Raw genomic sequence first — 25,083 nt, 5'->3', positions numbered from 1 at the left:
TTCGAGTCAGAATTATCTGTTGAAGCCATTCAAATTGATTTGAGTAAGGCTTTTGACTCAGTTAACCACAAATTATTATTAGATAAACTGTGTTGCTATGGAATGAAACACTTGGAACTCTCACTATGAATCATACCTCAGCAATAGAAAACAAATTGTAAAGCATAATGGCCAAAGTCACAGACTCTAAGTATAAAACAAGGTGTTCCTCAGGGCTCAGTGCTTGACCCTCTACTATTTATATTATTTGTAAATGACTTTCCGAGTAACTTACCCTGTAAATCTATGCTCTATGCTGATGACACAACATTAGCTAATTCCACAAAGGATATAAACAAATTGAAGGAGGAAAGTGAAGAATGTCTCAAAATATCTAATATCTGGTTTAACGCTAATGAGTTAACTATGAGCCATGAAAAGACTGTCAAGATAATCTTCAGTCTATCAAACAGTAACACTGAGTTATCATCTGTTAAACTACTAGGAATACACATTGGCTCGAAATTAATGTGGGACTCACATACAGATTACGTATGTCGAAAGTTATCACGAGTTATCTACCTACTAGCCAAACTACACACGTGTTACACAAGATTTATTACTTCATAGATACTACGCCTTCTTTCACTGCCCTCTACAATATGGCATTCTTTTATGGGGTAACTCCCCAGGAGCCAAAACAATTTTCACTTGCCAGAAAAAAGCAATTAGACATCTCCACTGACAAAAGGCCTCATGTAGACCTTATTTTAAAGGCTTTAAAATTCTCACAGTCCCATCTCTTTACATATATTGTTGCCTATTAAACATAAAAGAAAACTTAAACCACTACACTATAAGGAAATCTGTTCATCAACACAATACTCGACAAACAAATATGATTGATACACCCACAACCAGGCTTAAGAATACACAATCCAGCTATGAATACATAGGCATAAAATTATTCAACACTTTACTTGTACAGGCTCAATTAGTTTCACTGGATATTTTCAAAACTAAAACCAAAGTGTGGATCAAGGAAAATACTTTCTATAGTGTACAAGAATTTCAGAATAGTTGTAAAGATGATCTAATTTATTGATAAATTAAGGCTTACTTCTATGTATAGATATGGGTGTAGAGGCAGCTATAAGCTAATAGGGTACAACACTGCTATATTTTACCATGTAATAATTTGTTATGTAAAACATAATGTACAAATAGCTGTAATTCTTCTGACAACATTGCTTGCGTGTTAATGCTGAAAGATGGATAAAATAAATAAATAAATCTAGTAGAGTGTCTTAGATAGATTGCAAAAAATACCAGCTGGTACTATTTTATTATTTAGTGCTTGTAAAATTTGGTAAGTGAACACGCATTCTCAGCAGGGCAGCTCTTTTGAAATCCAAATTATGATTTGCTGAGGATGTTATTTTTGCTCAGATGAGATACTGTTTTGGAACACATGAACGTCTCAAAAATTTGGAGAATGCCAGCACTGAAACAGGTCAGCAGTTATTGACATCTCTTTTGTCACTGTTCTGGGATAGGGTTTTTACAGTTTCAGCCCCTCTGGAAAAATATGTCAAGTTAGTGATGCACTACATTTTTCAGATAAGACAGGGTTCATTGTATGGCAACAAATATTTCGTACTCTGTTGGAAACACCATCAAAACTAGATGAGCTTTTATTTTTGAGAGACTAAATTTTCTTAATTTCAGAAGAAGTTTGTGATACATTTATATGCTGGAATTTGCTAGGTACTTTTTTAACACACTGCTGTAATTTTTCACTTGAACTGTTTGTCCCGATACTTTCTACTTACTTAAGAAATGCTTATTAAATAGATTTGTTACCTGTGACCCACCATTTATAGCCCTTTCATTCAGTTCAATAGTGATGACGATCTGATTTGTGGCTGCTTGTCTGTCTCTCATTTCACTACATTCCTCTTAGACTAAAGTCTGTTGTTGGAATTACTGATTTCTGAAATTATGTACATTTTCCTCAATTTTTAATAACCTTTCTTAGTAATTTTGAGAAGGTGTGTTGTGTGCAACTGCTGCAGGACCTCTACTTGTTCTTGCCAACAGAGACATTTCCCTTTTCCTTTCATGAGATACTTTAATCCCTCTAGTGATTCAGGTTTGTTTATTTATTTATTTTTTACATGGGTGTTTTTCATTTGTAATTATCTTTTGTGGAAAGCTTTTTTCAAATACTGATATGAATTTATCATGGAATAGATTAAATTATATGTCTGCATTTGGTTCATTATAAATTTCATCCCAGGTTATCTTTTGTAAACAATTGTTAAAAACATGTGTCCTGGAGTCATTAACTATTCAGATTTCTACTGAGAAGTATCCATACTGTAAGGCACTATGTTGTTCATCCTAACTAACTGTGCACACTGATCAGAGAGAGCATTTGTTACTGTGTAAATGGTTTATTTTCTTGCTTTGAGCTTCAGTAAAGAAAACATTATCATTTGGGATCCCACTGTCTCTCTCCATTTCTGGCCATCGAGTTGTTCCATGAGAATCTGTTTCCATTACACTGAGTAGTAAGGTTGATCTCTTGAAACTCAGTATAGATTAGGCAGCCATTTTCTCCGTTTAATTACCATGTCGAGGGAAGAGCATGTTCTTGTGCAAAAGGCAGGACTACCATTATTGTCCCAGTTACTGTAAACGTAGAATGATTGTGGAGAGGTCACAGATTTGGAACGGTTAGTACACATTTTTCAGTACTGTACATAGAGAAAAGCATTGCTCCTACATTTTCATTGATCTTCAGGTAAAACAGAGTGCCTTAACTGTGGTCCAAAGTTGACATTAGTAAATTGCAATTAACAAACAATAATGTATAGGTTCACCAAACCTGAAAAATTAGGGTGAGGATCTTACATGGAGTATGTGAAGTAATGCATTAATTTTGCCAGTAGTGTCCAGTCCAGGCCAGTGGTGGTATGGGACGGTTTATGTATATCTGTATAAGAACATGTACATAAGAAGGGTACAAGAACGGACCTACAAAATTACAGACCATTATCAGAATCCTTGAACATATTCACATTTCGAATATAATAAATTTCCTTGAGGGGTGGGGGAAGCTTCTGTTCACAAATTGGCACAGTTTTAGAAAGTATCAATCGTGAGAAACTCAGCTTACCCTTTCCTCACATGAGATCCTCTGGACCAAGGATGAAGGGCAACATGCAGATTCCATATTCTTAGATTTCTGTAAAGCATGTGACATGATGCCACATTGCTGACTGTTACCAAAGGTACAAACATACAGAATAGGTTCCCAGGTATGTGAGGATTCAAAGATTTCTTAAGTAACAGAACTCACTACGTTGTCCCTGATGGCAAATGTTTGTCAGAGACTAGGGTATTATCAGGAATGCCTCGAGGAAGTGTGATACGACCACTGTATATTTTCTATATACACAAATGATCTGGTAGCAGTCTGAGGCTGTTTGCTGACGATGCTATGGTGTATGGGAAAGTGTCATTGTTGAGTCACTATGGGAGGATACGAGATGATTTGGACAAAATTTCTAGGTGGCGTGATGAATGGCAGCTAGCTCTAAATGTAGAAAAATGTAAGTTAATGCAAATGAATAGGAAAAACAAACCCTATAAGGTTCAGATGCAGTATTAGCAGTGTCCTGCTTGGCACAGTCACATTGATTAAATATCTAGATGTAATGTTGCAGAGCAGTATGAAAGGGAATGAGCATGTAAGGACTGTAATAGGGAAGGCAAATGGTGGACTTGGTTTATTGGGGGAATTTCGGGAAAGTGTGGTTCATCTGCAAAGGAGACCACTTATAAGATGCTGGTGCATCTTATTCTTGAGTACTGCTCAAGTGTTGGGAATCCACACCAAGTTAGATTTGTTACCAGTAGGTTTGAACAACATGCAAGTATTAAGGAGATGCCTTGGGAACTTAAGTGGGAATCACTAGAGGGAAGACGACATTCTTTTCTAGGAGCACTATCGAAAAAATTTAGAGAACCCGCATTTGACGCTGACTGCAGGATGATTATATTGCTGCCAATGTACATATCGCATAAGGAACATGAAGATAAGATTTGAGAGATTAGGACTTGTACAGAGGCGTATAGACAGTAGTTTCTACCTTGCTCTGTTTGCGAGTGGAACAGAAAAGGGAATGGCTAGTAGTGGTATGGTTTATCCTCCGCCACGCACCGTACGATGGCGTGCGGAGTATTATGTAGATGTACGAGGCGTTAAATGAGGTCCGTTTGAACATAAGTACACAACGAAAGGTTATTTAAAAAAAGTAAAATTATTTTTAGAAAGTACACGCTTCACTCTATTTTTTGACATAGTTGCCAAGTTTGTTCAAACATGTATCATACCTTCAACCAATTTTAAAATACCCTCTTCATAAAAACTTGCTGCCTGCTCCGATAACTAAGAGTTCACTGCCATTTTCACATCATTGTAACGGTTGCCACTGAGGTGTTGTTTGAGGTGGAGGAACAGATGGTAATCGCTTGGCGCAAGATCAGGACTGTAGGGTGGGTGGCCGAAAACTTCCCAGCCAAAACTGCCCAATAAATCGCGGGTCTGACCTGTAGTCATGGAGAAGAAAAATTCCCTTTGGCAGCATGCCGCATCTTCTGTTTTGAATCGCTCTGTGTAGCTTTCTCAGGGTTTGGCAGTATGCTTCTGCATCGATAGTGGTTCCTCATTGCATGAAGTTGACCAACAAAACACCATGCCTATCCCAAAACACCGAAGCCATGATTTTGCGCTGGGACAGAGTCTGTTTGGCCTTCACCTTTACAGGCAAGAGTGTGTGTGTGTGTGTGTGTGTGTGTGTGTGTGTGTGTGTGTGTGTGTGTGTGTGTGTGTGTCTCCATTCTGTGCTCTGTTGCTTCGATTCAGGTGTGATATGTAAAACCCATGTTTTGCCTCCAGTTACAATCTGTTTCCTAAACTTTAGTTGTTCAGAAACAATGTTGTAAAGCGCTGATCTCGACACACCAGGAAATTCGTTTGAGAGACCTGTTGTTGTGAAGCACCTGTTCTCACGAATCCTCACTTCAACTGAAGCCACCAAATCGTCTGTAATCAAAGAAGGGCGACCGGAGCGGTCCTCATCTTGGATGTTGTCATGGCGACCTTTGAATTCTCGTATCCACGTACGCACTTTGCTGTCACTCGTAACAGTATCACCGTACACTTCACAAATCTGTCGATGAATTTCTGCAGCAGACAGGTTTCTTGCTGACAAAAACCATATCACTTAGCGAACCTCACATACGGTGGGCGAATTGATAGTCTTAAACATTTTGAAAGCACAGAACAGAACCGTACAGGTTAGCTACAGAGCTTGAGCTGAGCAAAGTTGTCCCCGAGGCATGCCGGTACACGATACACGCGCTCGTTATGGTATGCGCGCGAACTACTAGTGTCTACAACATAATGGACCTTACTTAAAAAACACGCCTCATAGAATAGCAGTGATAGACAACTTGTTGTTTATAGAACAAATAACACAGCAAAAACCAGTCAGAAAATGTTCTTGGTCACCCCTTCTATTCGGTTCAACGTTGTCCTATCACTCTGCAAACCTCAGAACCAGTTGCCACGATTAGTTGCAAATGACACTTACGGAAGAATGCAGAAAAGTAGTGAGACCATTACTACACTGATATACAAGCCCAATACTGCACATTAACACATTCAAGGCACCTCACTCACCCTGCATGCAACAGCTGTACTGCTGTTTCTAACACTTTTTATTATTATTATTATTATTATTATTATTATTATTATTATTATTATTATTATCTTCTTTCCTTTCTCAGACCTTAGGTCTGGTTAAAAATGGAAAGTGACGCGGTCCTTGATCAAGCGTGACTTCCTTTTAACTGTACGGTATATGTTACATTGCATTTAGGAACTTTCGGGTAATTGAACATGTATCAATAATTACAGATTTCTGTAGTTGTATATATAAGTTTGGATGTAGCTGTATTGCGTTGATGTACTGGTGGGTATTGTGTGGTATGACTCCTGTAGTTGATAGTATAATTGGTAGAATGTCAACTTTATCCTGATGCCACATGTCCTTGACTTCCTCAGCCAGTTGGATGTATTTTTCAATTTTTTCTCCTGTTATCTTCTGTATATTTGTTGTATTGGGTATGGATATTTCGATTAGTTGTGTTGATTTCTTCTTTTTATTGGTGAGTATGATGTCAGGTTTGTTACGTGGTGTTGTTTTATCTGTTATAATAGTTCTGTTCCGGTATAATTTGTATTCATCATTCTCCAGTACATTTTGTGGTGCATACTTGTATGTGGGAACATGTTGTTTTATTAGTTTATGTTGTATGGCAAGTTGTTGATGTATTATTTTTGCTACATTGTCATGTCTTCTGGGGTATTCTGTATTTGCTAGTATTGTACATCCGCCTGTGATGTGATCTGCTGTTTCTATTTGTTGTTTGCAAAGTCTGCATTTATCTGTTGTGGTATTGGGATCTTTAATAATATGCTTGCTGTAATATCTGGTGTTTATTGTTTGATCCTGTATTGCAATCATTAATCCTTCTGTCTCACTGTATATATTGCCTTTTCTTAGTCATGTGTTGGATGCGTCTTGATCAATGTGTGGCTGTGTTAGATGATACGCGTGCTTGCCATGTAGTGTTTTCTTTTTCCAATTTACTTTCTTCGTATCTGTTGATGTTATGTGATCTAAAGGGTTGTAGAAGTGGTTATGAAATTGCAGTGGTGTAGCCGATGTATTTATATGAGTGATTACTTTGTGCATTTTGCTAGTTTCTGCTTGTTCTATAAATAATTTTCTTAAATTGTCTACCTGTCCATAATGTAGGTTTTTTTATGTCGATAAATCCCCTTCCTCCTTCCTTTCTGCTTAATGTGAATCTTTCTGTTGCTGAATGTATGTGATGTATTCTATATTTGTGGCATTGTGATAGTGTTATTATTATTATTATTATTATTATTATTATTATTAAATCATAGCTTTGTTACTGTGAAAGCAATAAATTGGGGAGATTAATTTGAAATCTGTTTTATTTATTTTTGAAACTCTTGTTATGGATGTCGTGAAGGCTCTGGTGTTTCATTCTAAGGGTGTCCTACCAACCTACACACGATTTTCACATTCCGTTGCTTACATCAACAGGCAATGAACAGAGTTGCTGAAACTTCACTGTCAAATCCCTGTCTCTGTATATCTCTGTGCTCTGATGCACGTTATACCAACATTTAGTGTTATTCTTTTGATAGTGGGTTGTACTGTTTTGTTTTGTTTTGTTTTTGCCATTCCTATTCTATCCACCGTTGGAATAAGTTTACAGATGTCTCACCAAAGCACAGTAGATTATGGTATTGTATCACCATCTAGCAAGTGTTTCATGAATGATTAGAGGAAAAAGTGTGCAAAATATATCTCGCACATGAAATATGTCCCATTACTTAGGTTCCTTGCTTGGTGACTGCAGGTAACGTGTGTTATTAGCAAGTTCCTTTTTGTGTGTGTGTTGTGCATGAGGTTAGTGAGTTTTATTGTCTTGCGAATAATGACAGCATACCATGAGTTTGGAAACAACACAATGTGAATTCAGTGTGCAATTTATCAGGTAAAATTTTGGAACATGTGGTTAAGATGAAAGTGAAGGAACTTGGTGCACCCAGATCTGATGCAAACATGAATCAGCAACAAAGCAGCATAAATCCAGGCAAGAGTATACAAGCAATTTTAATAGAGAAATTTACAATGCAGCAGAATTATCATTGTGCATTATCACTTAAAATGCATGTTTTTGTAATTCACATGCATAAGTATGACAAACACAGTGGGTAAATTACCAGGGCAATTGCTAGAGTTGATCATGTCAGCCATTCGCAGCACAAGATCCATGATGTCTTGGAAACATCAATGTTTTGTCATGCAAACTCATAAATGCCACAGTTTGAGCTTATAAAAACGTTAAACATCTGAAGTTTAGAAATGAAACTACCGAAAACATTAAGCATACAGTGAAGCTAACATACACTATATTAACGATCTCTCTGAAATGCATCTGTAGTGTAGCCCGAGTTCTAGGTTAGTTCAGATTGAAAACTCTCACAGCCTTCCCCAATATGGAAATCATGAGCCGCACTTGTGTGATTGTGCCTGCCAGTCTGGATCAGAATTGAATAAAGGAGCTTCACATTCAAATGTGCTGGTGGCCGGCTATGTGTGAAAAATACTGAGTTAGATAGAGAAGCTGTCTGCTTGGTCTGAAAGCTCAAACCAGATAGAGAGAGAGAGACTTCCCTGTCCTTTGCTCTCCAAGACATGGCCAGCAACAACATATAACCCCTTTTCACATGTCTCCTATTGTTTGGCTATAGACACACGTAGCTGGTTTTGTCAGCAAAGTACAGAAAATGATTGCGTGATGCTGATGGCCCAGTTCTGCCAAGCACAAAGCCCACAGTGACATTATCCTGTGAGAGTGTTAGAAAGACGTGGCAGAAAGATTTTGAAACAAAATTTTGAATCTGTAAAATGTTCCCAGACAGGCTTGGCATCCTGTAATTTACTTATTTGTATGACAACAGAGAATTAATTTTGAAATGTACAAAATTGACACAAATTACCAAATTAAGCATAACAAAGCCATTAAGTAGCGCATAATAGTGATGTGACATCAAGCAATTTCAAACTCATCATATTCAAATTTCTTTATTGTGTGTAAACATAGATCAGTTTTTTGTTGTTCGTTGAGACATTACTTCAGAGTACTACATTTTGGAATGTAGTGCTAGCAAGATACACATACAAAAACTAACAGTTAATTCAGCTGTTTGTCAGATCAGTATAGTTGAGCTGCTGACAAAGTAAACCATCACATGCCAAATCATGCTTGTGTTGGAAACTGAACAGCACACTATACTTCTCTCCCTTACATGTACTGCACATATTACTATAGTTGAAAATACTGTATTTCCTACAAAATTTCACTGTATGTACTTTGCTTGCAGTTAGATATAACACAGTTAATCAGAGAAAGTCAAATTTTTTATTAATAAGGTGCCATGCTGCCACCATTTTATGTTACATGTCAGATAAGCTCACCAGACAAAAAATTAGGCACCCCTACAGAAGTCATTAGACATAATTTAATACCATGTAATTTCACCCTTGTACTTGATAACCACCTGGATCCAGTTAGGAGGTGAGTCCACAAGGCTGTGCAGGTATGCTGTATCCAGGTTAAGCCACTCGGTGAGATCTGATCATGCAATTCAACCAAATTCCATGTATGTGGATGTTGGTATTTTACCTGCTTTTCCAACATGGCCACAGGTTTTGCAACTAATTTTGCAGACCATTCGTGGTGTAGTAGGGTGAGGGAGTGTTCAGAAAATGTCTCGCGTTTTTCCAGCCAGATGAACTTAACTGTTGTCTTTATGTGCCTGTGCAAGCCGTGGCCTCTTGTGAGGTGATGGACTCCAATTGTTCATTACATGCCAATTCCATTGCAATGTTTTCTCACCAACAGGTTGAGATGGATCTTCATTCACTGCCTGAAGCAATTCCTGTAGGGTGTGGAAAAGATTTTGGTTAACAACCCATGAAACACGTCTCCGAACCCTCTCTGTCGTGCCCTTTTTCGGACTACAATTCTGACGTCGTGTTCTGTGGCTGTGTGTGTTACGCCATTGCCTGTAGACACATTGAACAGTCTGCTGTGAATCATAAATAAATCCAGCAACGTCAGCCACAGTATGGCCATGGGTACAGCCAGACAAGATTGGTCCCCTTTTACCACTGTTACGCTTGAAACATAAATGTCTCCCAGGTTCTTACTGTCTTATGCTCATAAAGAGGCAGTGCATGTGTGGTTGTGCACATGACTAACTCACAGCATTGTTTGTAAAGGGTTAACAATTCATGTGTGCGTGTGCACCAGGATAACATAATTTTTTGTACATTGAGCTTATAATTACCATAACTAATGAATGATATGCTAATCTTGAAATGGGCATGGTGAGCTGAAGATGAATTCAGTTAATTGCTTAATAGATTTTGCTATTATTGAACTCCTCATCAAAGTGCAAGTAACAGATTTTTTCTAAGAGAATTTGTTTCTGTTTTCTTCCAGATGAAATGGAGGCACGGCAAAACTTCCACGCTAAACTGACTCGCTACCTGACATACTTCGGTCTGTGTGTTGCAACCTGCATTGTACTTCAGAAGAATACTTTGGTTGCTGGAGCTATAGGCTTGTCTGTAGCATTATATATTTCAGTGTCAGAGTACACCCTACGTTCAGCTCCAGCATCTAGTCCAATACTCAACAAAGTGTGATGATAAGACTGGTATATCAGTCAGTGGAGGTTCCGTTGGTGGCTTTATTGTTCAGTTTTATCAACACTTTTGGGTGAATATTTCTAATAGTCACATTCTTGGTGATATACTTTTCATCTTCCTGGACATGACAAAGTGGAAAATACTATGTATATCTTCCCAGGGCACATAAGGGCATTCACACAATGATTCAGTCATGTTTAAGTTATTTCATTATAGTTCCTTCAGCACAAGTATTCAATGGCTTTGTGTGTGTGTGTGTGTGTGTGTGTGTGTGTGTGTGTGTGTGTGATGGGTTCCCAATGCAAGTTTGTGTGTTTTGCACAGGTATATTTTTTTAAATAGTTAGACATGTAAGAAATTTTTGTGCAAATATTAATGTTATATATGTTGTTTGTTAGTTTCAGTTTATTTTCTTAATTTATTATGTTTACGGACCACTGGCAAAGACACTTGTATTTTAATAATTATATTATGTGACCATTAAAATGAGTGCTGTAATAAACTCTTTTCTGTGATAGTTGCAATGTAACCTTCTATTTAAAACTGGAAAAAATGTTAAATATTTTAACATTAACTAAAGTACCTATGTTTCTTTTTCTGTATATTGCAGTTATACTGTTAAAGTTGTTGGAAGATTTTTATGTTGATTCTTAAGTAATATGAATTTGCATGGAAGAATGGTCCCATGGATTGCACACTTGTCTACATCTGCCTTTGTACTTTACAAGCTGATTTTCTATGGCAGAACAGAAAGAAAGTGGTAAATATGTCTTACTGCAACTGAAATATCAGTGTAATCCAGATTCAAAACATTCATAACTAATTTAGTTGCTATTACTTCAGTCCTCGCTGTGAAACTGTTGTGGCAGTATGTGGCTCTTAATGAGTATTGTGTTGTGTGTTTCATTGTTGAGAAGTGATTTCTTTTTGTCTTTTTGCTGTAAATGTAAAAAGAGAGTATTACTCACTGGCACAAAATAGTAAGTGTAAAACTTCAGAAATTCTCACGGGAGAATTTGCTGTTTACTTTCAGAATAGTTTTTTTTACAACATTTATTAAATTTCTAATACAAACTATTACTTTCTCAATTACAAATCTCTACAGCTTTTTTGAACCTATAGCTGATGTGACTGCTTTCACTTAATCTATTTGTAACACTGCTGTTTGTGATTGCTGTAATCTGTGTATGGCAAACGATACTTCATAAACAATAGTATAATGAATGCATGACAGTGATTAATCATTATTTCATCAATTAACCTGGGTTTTTCTATGCTGGAACGGAATGAATAAATTCTTTTCAATGAGTAACCAGATAGGAAGGGAAAATAAAATATTAATTAGCATTATTTCTCTCACACAAGAAAACTTTTTTCTTTATGATTTAATTGGAATTAGAAAAAGCAAACTTTCTAATCAGTTGAGGTACATAACAGGACATATGGGGCAAAACTGATACATGAGCCCTACCGTTTTGTGTGAAAGGAGAATAGTGGACAAATAGTTTTCTCATCTGTATGTTGTTTGATTTTCTTAAAGCCTGTACCAAGAGATATACAGGTATGTTTCTGTAGGTAGTAAGTGAGGTTCTTGCAGTCAGCTCAGTGTTTCCTAAGGATTTAATTGAACATTACTGATTTTCTGTAGGAAATATTTTATTTTACACACTTTGATGCAGGTGAAGGCAGCTCAAGGGCAACATGATGATAAATTTAAATGTGCTAATAAAAGCTTCAAGACATCATAGTATCTGAAAATAGAGAATCACCAGAGTTATTCATCTGTTTTTGAATATTGTGAACAATGCAGGAATGTTTGGACATTAAGAGGTCTCAAAGTGATGAAGTTGTGAAGTGAAAAATATGATATTATGAAGAAAAATTAAATACAAAAACATGTGAGTAATACTGAAGATGTTTCACGTCACTGTGAAAAGTTGCAATCATAAAATTTATTCCATCTATAGTAATGCATAGAATAATCAATACTTGAATAGTCAGCCGCTAAAAAAGCGTCTTTTGCCATCAATGAGAACTTAATAAAAATTTTAGCACATTTCTTCTGAATGTTTGTGGATTATAATTACAAAAGAACATTATTGTAGAGTATATGGATTTATACAAGCACTGTAACTTTACATCTTGTTCTTAGCACTAATTCCGTCAAGTATGGAGTATGCTGTACTCAAAATTTGACAAATTTGTTTTATTTATTTAACACTTTGAGGACTGAGCACGAGTGTGGATGCTCAACCGGATGGTACTGAGCGATTTCACAGCTTTTCTGAATTTTCTACAGCGGATTCTATACCACAGAAAATAGATTGCTCTTTTGCATTTAAAAACTACGTCCATTCCCTTCAGAGTACTGCAAAGAAATAAACATTTACGTTAGTGACAAGGGTTGTATATGAATTTGAGAGTATGCTGTTTTCACAGTGAAAAAAAAAAAGTTTTTAGGTTTTAGGACCTCTAAGGGACATAGGATTGAAGTTGTTAGTTTTAAATGAATAACTGTTGAAATATGAACTTTTATTTTATTAATAATCACACAGTTACATTGGCTTTTGTATGAAATATTTCGAAACATTTTGGAAAACAAAGCCCTACGTCACAGGTTTCACAATAATATCGCGTGTCTTTCCTTGAAACATTACCATATCTGGCCTTACTTGTTTCTGTGCATACTTTGCACCTTCTCTGAGGCCACTTAGACAATTTTGTTGGTGGAATTAATTTTGGCAAATGTCTTCCGCAAGCAGCAATCGGTATTGTAATTGTGAACTGTCGAAGCTGCGTTGGTAAAGTACCGGAACTTCAAGCGCTGATAGAAAGCACCGAAGCTGAAATCGTTATAGGTACAGAAATTGGCTGAAGCCAGAGATAAATTCTGCCGAAATTTTTACAAAGGTACAGACAGTGTTTAGAAAGGATAGATTGCATGCAACCGGTGGTGGAGTGTTCGTCGCTGTTAGTAGTAGTTTATCCTGTAGTGAAGTGGAAGTGGATAGTTCCTGTGAATTATTATGGGTGGAGGTTACACTCAATAACCGAGCTAGGTTAATAATTGGCTCCTTTTACCGACCTCCCGACTCAACAGCATTAGTGGCAGAACAACTGAGAGAAAATTTGGAATACATTTCACATAAATTTTCTCAGCATGTTATAGTCTTAGGTGGAGATTTCAATTTACCAGATATAGACTGGGACACTCAGATGTTTAGGATGGGTGGTAGAGACAGAGCATCGAGTGACATTATACTGAGTGCACTATTCGAAAATTACCTCGAGCAATTAAACAGAGAACCGACTCGTGGAGATAACATCTTGGACCTACTGATAACAAACAGACCCGAACTTTTCGACTCTGTATGTGCAGAACAGGGAATCAGTGATCCATAAGGCCATTGCAGCATCCCTGAATATGGAAGTTAATAGGAATATAAAAAAAGGGAGGAAGGTTTATCTGTTTAGCAAGAGTAATAGAAGGCAGATTTCAGACTACCTAACAGATCAAAACTAAAATTTCTGTTCTGACACTGACAATGTTGAGTGTTTATGGAAAAAGTTCAAGGCAATCGTAAAATGCGTTTTAGACAGGTAAGTGCCAAGTAAAACTGTGAGGGACTGGAAAAACCCACCGTGGTACAACAACAAAGTTAGGAAACTACTGCGAAAGCAGAGAGAGCTTCACGCCAAGTTTAAACACAGCCAAAACCTCTGAGACAAACAGAAGCTAAATGATGTCAAAGTTAGCGTAAGGAGGGCTATGCGTGAAGTGTTCAGTGAATTCGAAAGTAAAATTCTATGTACCGACTTGACAGAAAATCCTAGGAAGTTCTGGTCTTACGTTAAATCAGTAAGTGGCTCGAAACAGCATATCCAGACACTCCGGGATGATGAAGGCATTGAAACAGAGGATGACACGCGTAAAGCTGAAATACTAAACACCTTTTTCGAAAGCTGTTTCACAGAGGAAGACCGCACCGCAGTTCCTTCTCTAAATCCTCGCACAAACGAAAAAATGGCTGACATCGAAATAAGTGTCCAAGGAATAGAAAAGCAACTGGAATCACTCAACAGAGGAAAGTCCACTGGACCTGACGGGATACCAATTTGATTCTACACAGAGTACGCGAAAGAACTTGCCCCCCTTCTAACAGCCGTGTACCGCAAGTCTCTAGAGGAATGGAATGTTCCAAATGATTGGAAAAGAGCACAGGTAGTCCCAGTCTTCAAGAAGGGTCGTCGAGCGGATGCGCAAAACTATAGACCTATATCTCTGACGTCGATCTGTTGTAGAATTTTAGAACATGTTTTTTGCTCGAGTATCATGTCGTTTTTGGAAACCCAGAATCTACTGTGTAGGAATCAACATGGATTCCGGAAACAGCGATCGTGTGAGACCCAACTCGCTTTATTTGTTCATGAGACCCAGAAAATATTAGATACAGGCTCCCAGGTAGATGCTATTTTTCTTGACTTCCGGAAGGCGTTCGATACAGTTCCGCACTGTCGCCTGATAAACAAAGTAAGAGCCTACGGAATATCAGACCAGCTCTGTGGCTGGATTGAAGAGTTTTTAGCAAACAGAACACAGCATGTTGTTATCAATGGAGAGACGTCTACAGACGTTATAGTAACCTCTGGCGTGCCACAGGGGAGTGTTATGGGACCATTGCTTTTCACAATATATATAAATGACCTAGTAGATAGTGTCGGAAGCTCCATGCGGCTTTTCGCGGATGATGCTGTAGTATACAGAGAAGTTGCAGCATTAGAAAATTGTAGCGAAATGCAGGAAGATCTGCAGCGGATAGGCACTTGGTGCAGGGAGTGGCAACTGACCCTTAACATAGACAAATATAATGTACTGCGAATACGTAGAAAGAAGGATCCTTTTTTGTATGATTATATGATAGCGGAACAAACACTGGCAGCAGTTACTTCTGTAAAATATCTGGGAGTATGAGTGTGGAACGATTTGAAGTGGAATGATCATATAAAATTAATTGTTGGTAAGGCAGGTACCAGGTTGAGATTCATTGGGAGAGTCCTTAGAAAATGTAGTCCATCAACAAAGGAGGTGGCTTACAAAACACTCGTTCGACCTATACTTGAGTATTGCTCATCAGTCTGGGATCCGTACCAGATCGGGTTGACGGAGGAGATAGAGAAGATCCAAAGAAGAGCGGCGCGTTTCGTCACAGGGTTATTTGGTGACCGTGATAGCGTTACAGAGATGTTTCACAAACTCAAGTGGCAGACTCTGCAAGAGAGGCGCTCTGCATCGCGGTGTAGCTTACTCGCCAGGTTTCGAGAGGGTGCGTTTCTGGATGAGGTATCGAATATATTGCTTCCCCCTACTTATACCTCCCGAGGAGATCACGAATGTAAAATTAGAGAGATTAGAGCGCGTACGGAGGCTTTCAGACAGTCATTCTTCCCGCGAACCATACGCGACTGGAACAGGAAAGGGAGGTAATGACAGTGGCACGTAAAGTGCCCTCCGCCACACACCGTTGGGTGGCTTGCGGAGTATAAATGTAGATGTAGATGTAGATGTAGATGTAGTCTGTTGATGGGAAGTGCATGAGTCTAAGAGGCCACCTTTGTAAACCAAGTTCTCTGCTAACTCTGTAATGTGTTCAACCAGGTGTTTGCTTGTATTTCGCAACGTTTTGTGCAAAATGTATGAATTTACAGTCATGAGCATGAAAATGTGAAAGAAAACTTTTTTCCACCAGTTTATTGGTTTTCGTTCAAAAGGATAGTATGCCAGTAGCTGGTCGCTGTGATCCACACCAGGTTTTTTACTATTGTAGTCCAAAACACAGTCTGGCTTCATTTTTTCCACCATTCCAAATTTAGTTTTACACTGACATTTGTTGCCGTCATTTTATGCTTTGTTGTCAAAAGAAAAACGTGTCTGTTGTAGTCCTTTTCTATTTTTCTGCGCAGTACCAACTGCCTTAGTTCTTTTCCCCGACAAATAATCCAGTAAATCAGGGCTGGTGTAAAATCGGTCCATGTATAATGTGTGACCTTTATTATGAAACAAAGTGACACAATCTGTCTACAATGTGTAAAATGCTATTATCGGCATTAGACTGTTTCCCAGAATAAATTTCACAGTTCAGGATGTACCCACTTTCACTTTCACATAGCATTAAAAATTTTACGCCATATTTATTAGGCTTATTTTTCATATACACTCTAAAACCATCTATCACGAAAAGGACAGATTTCTTCATCTACAGTAATATTTTCGCCTGGCTTGTAAGCCTTTCCACTTTGGGTCATGCATCTGTCGAATATAGGTCTTACCTTATGAATAGGATCTTGACCTACCTGGTTTTTAGGAATATATGTTGTGTTATCTAAGAGATGTAACATTCGTAGAATTGACAAAAATCTCTCTCTTGGCAGACACTTTGCCGCAAATGAGGACTGCGACACGGGATTTGTTGACCAGTAGTCAGACAGTTTTGGTTTCTTGACTAGGCACATATGCAAAATAATACTAAAAAATTTATACATTTCACTGAGTTTCACTGTTGTCCACTTACGCCACACTGACTGAGGCTTCAGTTTTCTGTAGCACTTAGTGTCTCTATTGTCATTCTAGCGTAGTGGTTTGTCTCTCGTTTGATCAGTTCACCAGTTCTTCATCGAAAAAGTACATGAAACAATCAGACACTGAAGAATGTTGGTCAATCCCATCTTGAATTCCACAGGATTCAGAAAAAACCGGAAGCTGGGGAGTGATTGTATCGTCATCTGTCCACTGGCCAGAAGAATATGGCAAATTGCAATGACCAGTTGTGTTTGTTGTGACAACGATGTCAACAGCCTCATCTTCAGATCCCTGACGGTTCACAGTCCGAGGGATCATTTTCCTCTATAAGAAAATTTGTAAAAATTATCTTTTTTCTGACCAGGAATCAAACCACAGAATTACGGAAAATTTGGACAAAAAATAGCTTACCATCACTAATGTCAAAATCTGCAATTTCTTCATCTAATTCTGAACCACAATTGTTCAATAAAAACTCTATTTCTTCATCTCGCAAGGCCATGACGAAAATAAAGCGCAAAGCTATCAGCTGACAACAATCTAAAGTTTCGAACTGCCGTGCGCCTGTTGTAAGTCAAGCGTGAGCGCGGCAAAGCAAATGACTCAAAATATACTCCTGTACCACCTCCAACAGTGACATATGCTGCCATCTATAATTTTTTTCTTGGTACTAGGATAACCAGAGAGTACTTTTAAACCTACAGAATATGAAAGTCATGCGCTGGGAGTGATTAACATTGCTGATAATCGGCCAACGTAGGAGCTACGTCGATCGTCTTTTTGGGGTACTGTCAGACTGACGTAGGAGCTACGTCACTCATCTCGAAAGTGTTAACTTTGTGGTGAGATGCTCTCCCTGTTGCCACAGTCGCGAGTTACATAATTGGGAGGAGGGGGGAGTGTACTTTTCAATGCCACCTGTCAGTGAATTGTGTAAACTTTGTGGTGTTTGTGATCATATTTGAACCATTTGTGTATCATATTTCGTGAGGCAGAAATTGAGGACTGGCTGAGCATTTGCATAAAGAGTGTGGCAAACTGTGTAAAGACTTTACTCAGTCTGGTCTTGTCTTCAAAAAACTGCTTTAATACTTATACTGCCATATGCTTGTTCATTGCCACTCTGTAATTCATTAGCTTGTCTGACTGTGGTAACAAGTGGAACTTTTAACCCCCTAATGTATTGCTACCAGCACAGTGATTATCTAATGATGCTCGATTCTGATGAATGAAACCAATAATAACACCCGATTGCTTATTTGAAAATTAGCAGGCCAATATCTGCCCATGATTATCTTTATCATTAACTTTGTTGTAGCATTGTAAATTGACCGTAAGCACCATGTTCCACTTCTTTAGCATTTAACAGTGTTTTATCAGCCTCTGGTATGGTTTGGTGTGGAGGTTTTATCCCACATCACTTACACAACACAAAGTCTAGGCTGTGTATCAATTTCAAATGTAACTTTACTCAGCAGTTTAAAGGCTGATCCACTAAACTGTTCCTCTTCTAGGAGGTTTCTAAGTAGAACAAACACATTGTTTATTTACATTTTGTTTTTATAGTGCCATCAAAATGATGGCTTTTGCAAACATAAAAAATAACTGTATTAGCTTCTCCCACCCCACACACCCGGGAGGATCCTCTCTACGTCTAGTGTACTTCATGGTAAATTGTTTCAGCTAAGAAGCCACATTGTGGAGCAGAGGTTATGGAGGGCCGCACCTTTTGGTATGATTGCAATCAATAGTTAACTTTGTGTTTCAGAAAGGGTGTAAATTATACCACAAAAGTCAATAGATACAAATAAAATAATAGAAGTTTTACTCAGTTTATTTATTTTGCCAATTTCCTACACTCTACCTCTGCAAGCACATTTAATTTTAGAAGCAGTTTAATGAGACATATGTATCCTATTACACTTTTTACATTTTTTAAAAATCTGGAGTAAGATTGCTTGTTAAGATTCTCATCGCAATCTGCAAGTTAATTTCTGTCAAAGAGCATCAATATTTACTCACGTTGATCGTCACGCAAGAAAAACATTCTTCACAAATACATATACCTAAATGTGGAGAACATTTTTCCCAGAAAATTTCTTCAAATGTGGATCTTTTTCAGCTGACAAATATTTGTAAAAGTCAGCTAATGTCACAGCATTAAACATTTCTTTGACAGTGTGATCTGCCTGCGTGTCAATAAGTTCAAACAGCAGCTCCTCAGATGCTGTGTCAATATCAGCAGTGATGGTATAAGGTAACAAATTGAACTGATGTTCAGTTAATTTAAAATCCTTAAATCTTCTTGTAATCTTGTCTTCCAAACTCTGCAGATGATATATGATCTTAGCAGAAACACTATCAGGCACTTTCTGTTTGCATGTTAAAAATAAATGCCAAAAATTCCCTTCACCTGTTTACCTTGCAAATAGACCTAGTTTTCCTTTGAATAATTTTATATGCATCCACATTTCATATGCAAACAACCCCTTTATCTGCAGTGTCACATTCAGTTTATTCAATTTATCAAATACTTCAGCTGCAAAAATTATCACATTCTTCTTTTGTAACAAAATCATGAGATATAGCCTTCATGTCTAGAAATAAGAGGATTTCATTCTGTAATGCCCAGACATTTTTAAAACTTTTCCCAGGCTCAACCACCTTCCACTGTTGTAAATTATGTCTTCATAATCTGCATACTACATCCTCAAGAAGAGATTTGAACTCTCGATGGTGGAGCACCCTTGCTTTGATTGTGTTCACAACACAAACAACAATATCTACCTTATGCTCTAAGTGCAGTGCAGCTTTACAAAGGCTTTTCTGGTGCAAAATGCAATGAAAAGATAAGATATCACTGCCTGTGTCTTGTGCTTGTAACACCCATTTTATCCCCTATCTACATTTTTCCCACTGAAAGCTCTGGCCCCGTCTGTTGTAATGCTTGTTATGTTGTTCCAGGACAAGCCACTTTTCTCCACACAATCTTCAGCACACTCGAGCAAGTTTTTACCGGTGGTTGTATCTTTAATTGATTCTAGGACAAGTAAATTTCCATTAGTTCCATGGATAAAGATGAGTAATTGTGCAGTGTCTTAATTATCTGTGCTCTAAACTACTGCCAAGGAAAACCCAAGAAAAGTCTTGGTGTGCAGTCTCCAATGTTCTCCGAGTTCATCACCAATTAAGTCAGTGTGCCGCACTACAGACCCTGCCAATGAAGTGATTTCAAATTTGCCTCTTACATCAGGACACAATATGCTTGTACACTCTACCATTCACTGCTGAATAAACTTGCCATCTGAAAAAGGCCTGTTGCATTTGGCAAGGTTATAGATATCCTTAAACTTAATTCTGTAGTGCTATTTTGAAATAGTGATTGCTTTGTAAGTAATGTTTGTTGCTTCTTCAGCCTTTTCACGTACTCCACAGCTTTTATGTAGCATTTTTCTTTGCAAAGTTTGCAGCCAGATTCGTATGTTTCATTTCGTGATGTTGTTTCACACTGGAATCATTTCATAATTCAATAAAAACCCTACCTTATTCCTTGTATCAACAAAAAATATGTATTTCTCCATTATTCATGAAACACAACATTCATCAGCAATTTTATGTTTTTTTTCTGAGGGTTTATGGTTCCAGTAAAGTTGGAAGTTCAAATATTTAGTGTTGCACAGACAAAACGGAAATAAACCAGGTCAACCAGAGGAGCACTGCGTGTCATAGTATTCGTGCAAACCAAATTAACACTTAGTGCAGCAGCTGATCCTCTCTTTAGCCGCTGCACTGAGTGTCAACTTGGTTTGAGCGAATAGTATCCACACTGTGCATGCATAATTAATTGGCTGTTTTAATGGGTATATTCGGTCACACACAGGAAGGAAATCTTGATTCATGGTAGATTTCACTCGCTGTCGTGGTGGACCACACAAAAACCATTAGCAATCCACTTGTGGCCCACTATTTGCCCATGTCTGATCTAGAGGGATGAGGACAAGATCATAAAAACCATCTGCATACTTGCCATGCTGGCCGGCACACCGGCCTCCATTAATCCATGAGGCAGATTTGATCCACAGCTGGTATGCTTCCTCATGTCCGAGAAGCACTTAAAAAATTCACTACTTGATCAAAAGTATCAGGACTCTGCTATGTAATGTGGAATTGCCCACTATGTGTCAAGAGAAGTGTGTTCAGTAGTATAAAAGGAGAGATATTGGGGGGGGGGAGTATTGTGTTCTCAGTAGAGAAACAGTAACAGCAGAATGAGTTGGTCAGGTGAGCTCAGTGACATCGAATGTGGACTAATCATTGCATGCCACTGAGTAACAAAACCATTGTGAACAAAAAAAAAATAGTGTGGTTATAAAAAAAATAGTGTGGTTATAAAAAAAATAGTGTGGTTATAAAAAAAATAGTGTGGTTATAAAAAAAATAGTGTGGCTATTAAAAAAATAGTGTGGCTATTAAAAAAAATAGTGTGGCTATTAAAAAAAATAGTGTGGCTATTAAAAAAATAGTGTGGCTATTAAAAATATGTGTGGCTATTAAAAAATTGCATGGTGTCAGTGAAAGGAAAAGTTCCAAAGTGCTATCGGCAGTCTCATTTTACAGCAGTGTGTGGTATGTGCAATAGGGAACAGTCAGTTGTTTGTGTCAACATGACGCTGTACCGTGCCTTAAAAGCAGCATATATGAGGCAATGGTTTGTGAGCAATAACAGCCTGAGATTGATACTGATAGCTCTCATAGCAGAAGCAGTAGCAGTGCATCAGAGTTGACACAGCTTCTCATAAGAAGCAATATACTTTACATTTCATCGGTGTTCATTAGCTTCATTTCCTATATTTTGTGTGTGTCTGCCTGTTTATCAAGCCATCTTTATTATGGTTAGGAAATATGATTGCTGTATTCCGATATGAGTCAAGTGGGGGACCCTTCACTTTCAGCTCCAGATGTTGTTGGCTTTGGTTATGCAGCTTGAGGCTGTTGCCAAATGCATCACTGGCAGGTGGGGGTGGCGGGGGGGTTGCAGGGTGATCCGAGGGACATCCAGCATAACCCATGTGTCCCATTATCAGTCCACTACTGTGATTGTCCTGGGTAATGCCTGCACTGATGTTGATCCCTCACCCGTGGCCGAGTGGGAGATCATTCCAAGATGTGATTGGCAGTGAGAGACTTTCAAAGGGCCAATCGTAGGATGTCCCCAGTTGGTCTGACAAACAGGTTTTGAGTGTTGTCTGTGGCTGAAATAGTCCAAAAAGAACAAAGAGCACAGGGTTTAACCAATTGCAAGTAATGAGTCACATTGCTACTAACAATGTGTGTCACTTTTGATCAGAAGAGATTCTCTCTGGTTTCGGGCGGCTAGCTGAAGTAGTAAAGGCTGCCAGTTTTGCTTGCGAGCTGAAGGCGGAGCTCACCATCCATAGCATTGTCGTCAGAACCAACTGTGGTCAGTACAGAGGTGAGTGGAGGGTCTGAACCAGAGGCACTGAGGTTCTGTGACACTGTAGGTTACAGACTTGCGCCATAGGGTGATGGGTTTGCGGATTCCACTAAATAGATCAGGAGGCCACTACATGCAAAGTGACTACACAGGTAGAGGGGGCTTTGTGGAGGGGACTGGGTGGTTTCTTAGGTTAGAGGGTCTTGGGTTAGAGCAGAAAGGGCTTCAGTTTGAAAGGGTGCAGGATGAACGCAGGAAGAGGGTGACATAGCAACAATTAGTATTGTAGTTGTAAACTGTCGTAACTGTGTTGGAAAAGAATGAGAACTCCAAGCGCTAATAGAAAGCACTGAATCTCAAATAATTACAGGTAAATAAAGCTGGCTAAAGCCCAAAATAGGTTCAGCCAAAATATTTACAAAGGACCTAACCATGTGCAGAAAGGACAGGTTAAATACATATGGTGGTGGAGTCTTTATTGCTGTCAGAAGTAGTCTACCTGGTAGTGAAATTGAAGTAGTTGGTTTCTGAGAGTTAATACGGGTAGAGACTTTACTTGACAACTGTAATAAATTAATATGTTGATTTTACCTAAACCCCCACCCCCTTCGATTCAGATGATACAGTTGCTGAACAGTTCAAAGAAAACTTTTCTTATTTCAATTAGGGGTCCCACTTAAACAATTATAGGTGGTGGTAACTTCAATGTACCCTCCATATGTTGATGAAAATACATGTTTAAAGTTGGTGACAGGCATAAAAGTTATCCAAAATCATAGTGAGTGCCTTATCAGTACATTATTTTGAACAACTAGTTCAGGAGCACGCTTGAAATGTAAATGGTTGCGAATACATACTTGACCTCTTAGCAACAGATAATCCAGACCAAATAGGCAGCATCATGACGAATACAGGGATTAGTGAACACAAGGTTATTATAGCTAGACTGAGTACGGTAATATCCAAACCCACCAAAAATAAACACAAAATACATCTATCCAAAAATTATAAAAAATTCACTTGATACCTGCCTAAGAGTTAGTCTCCATGTGTTCCAATATGGATATGTAAGCACAGACCAGATGTGGTTTAAATCAAAGAAATAATATCAACAACAAATTAGAGACATATACAAAATTAATTAATAAGAGATGGTACTGATCTGGACATGGTACACAAAACAGGTCAGAACACTGTTTCAGAAGCAATGAAAAAAGCATGCCAAATTTAAAAGAAAACACAATCCCAAAAATTGACGATGTTTTACAGATGCTCAAAATTTAGCATGAACTTCAGTGCAAGATGCTTTTAATAGTTTCCACCATGAAACTGTCTCGAAATCTGGCAGAAAACCCAAAGAGATTATGGCCATATGTAAAGTACACCAGTGGCAAGATGCAGTCAATACCTTCAGTGCCCAATCACAACAGTGATGTTATTAATGACAATGCCACTAAAGCAGTGTTACTAAACACGATTTTCCGAAATTCCTTCACAAAAAAAGATTAAGTAAATATTCCAGAAATGGAATTGGGAACAACTGCCAACATGAGTAACTTAGAAGTAGATATCCTAGAAGTGCTGAAGTAGCTTGAAACACTTAAGAAACACAATGTCTCCAGTCCAGTTTGTATCCCGGTCAGGTTCCTTTCTGTGTGTATGTTGATATGATAGCTCCATACATAGCAATCATATATAACCACTTGCTCGTTGAAAGATCTATACATGAAGACTGGAGAGTTGCACAAGTCACACCAGTATCCAAGAAAGGAAACAGGAGTAATCCGCTGAATTACAGCCCATGTCACTAACATCAATTTGCAGTAGGATTTTTGGAACATATACTGTGCTCAAACATTACGAATCACCTTGAAAAGAAAATTTGTTGACAAATAGCCACCATGGATTCACAAAATGCTGTTCTTGGAAACACGACTAGCCCTTTATTGTCACGAAGTAATGAGTGCTATCAACAGGGTACAATACATTGATTTCATATTTTTAGAGTTCCAGAAGGCTTTTGACACCATTTCTCACAAGTAACATCTAGTTAAATTGTGCGCCTATAGAGTGTCATCTCAGATGTGTGACTGCGATTTGTGATTTTGTATCAGAAAGGACACAGTTCGTAACAACTGATGGAAAGTCATCAAGTAAAATGGAATTAATATCTGGCATCGCCCAAGGAAGTGTTATAGGCCCTCTGTTGTTCTTGATCTACATAAATGATTTTTGAGACAAACTGAGCAGCTCTCTTAGATTGTTTGCAGATGATGCTATCATTTACCATCTTGTAAAGTCATCAATGATCAAAATTAATTGTAAAATGATTTAGACAAAATATCTGTATTGTGCGAAAAGAGGCTACTTACTGTAAATAATGAAAAGCATGAAATCATTCACATGAGGACTAAAAGGAATCTGCTAAATTTCAGTTACACAATAAATCACACAAATCTAAAGATTGTCAACTGAACTAAATACTTAACGATTACAATTATGATTAATTGAAATTGGAATGATCACATAGACAATGATGTGGGGAAAGTAAACGAAAGACTGTGATTTATTAGTGTAACACTTAGAAAACGTAACAGATCTACTGAGGAGACTGTTTACACTACACTTGTCCACCCTTTTCTGGAGTATTGCTGTATGGTATGGGATTCACATTAGATAAG

At 38.0% G+C, this 25,083-nt stretch overlaps 1 protein-coding gene across 1 annotated transcript in view; it reads left to right on the top strand.

The window, feature by feature from the left end:
* The window catches only part of LOC126185086 (cysteine-rich with EGF-like domain protein 2), a 105,687-nt gene extending 94,085 nt beyond the window's left edge, over nt 1-11,602 (top strand). Inside the window, exon 8 of the mRNA XM_049927874.1 lies at nt 10,162-11,602. Coding sequence (XP_049783831.1) covers nt 10,162-10,367 — 206 coding nt within the window. The 3' untranslated portion in view covers nt 10,368-11,602. The remainder of the gene's footprint in view (nt 1-10,161) is intronic.
* Nucleotides 11,603-25,083: the final 13,481 nt, after the last annotated feature.

Source organism: Schistocerca cancellata, chromosome 4 (assembly GCF_023864275.1).
Source record: "Schistocerca cancellata isolate TAMUIC-IGC-003103 chromosome 4, iqSchCanc2.1, whole genome shotgun sequence".
NCBI classification, from domain to species: Eukaryota; Metazoa; Arthropoda; class Insecta; order Orthoptera; family Acrididae; genus Schistocerca; species Schistocerca cancellata.
This window is presented reverse-complemented; position numbering and strand designations above follow the sequence as displayed.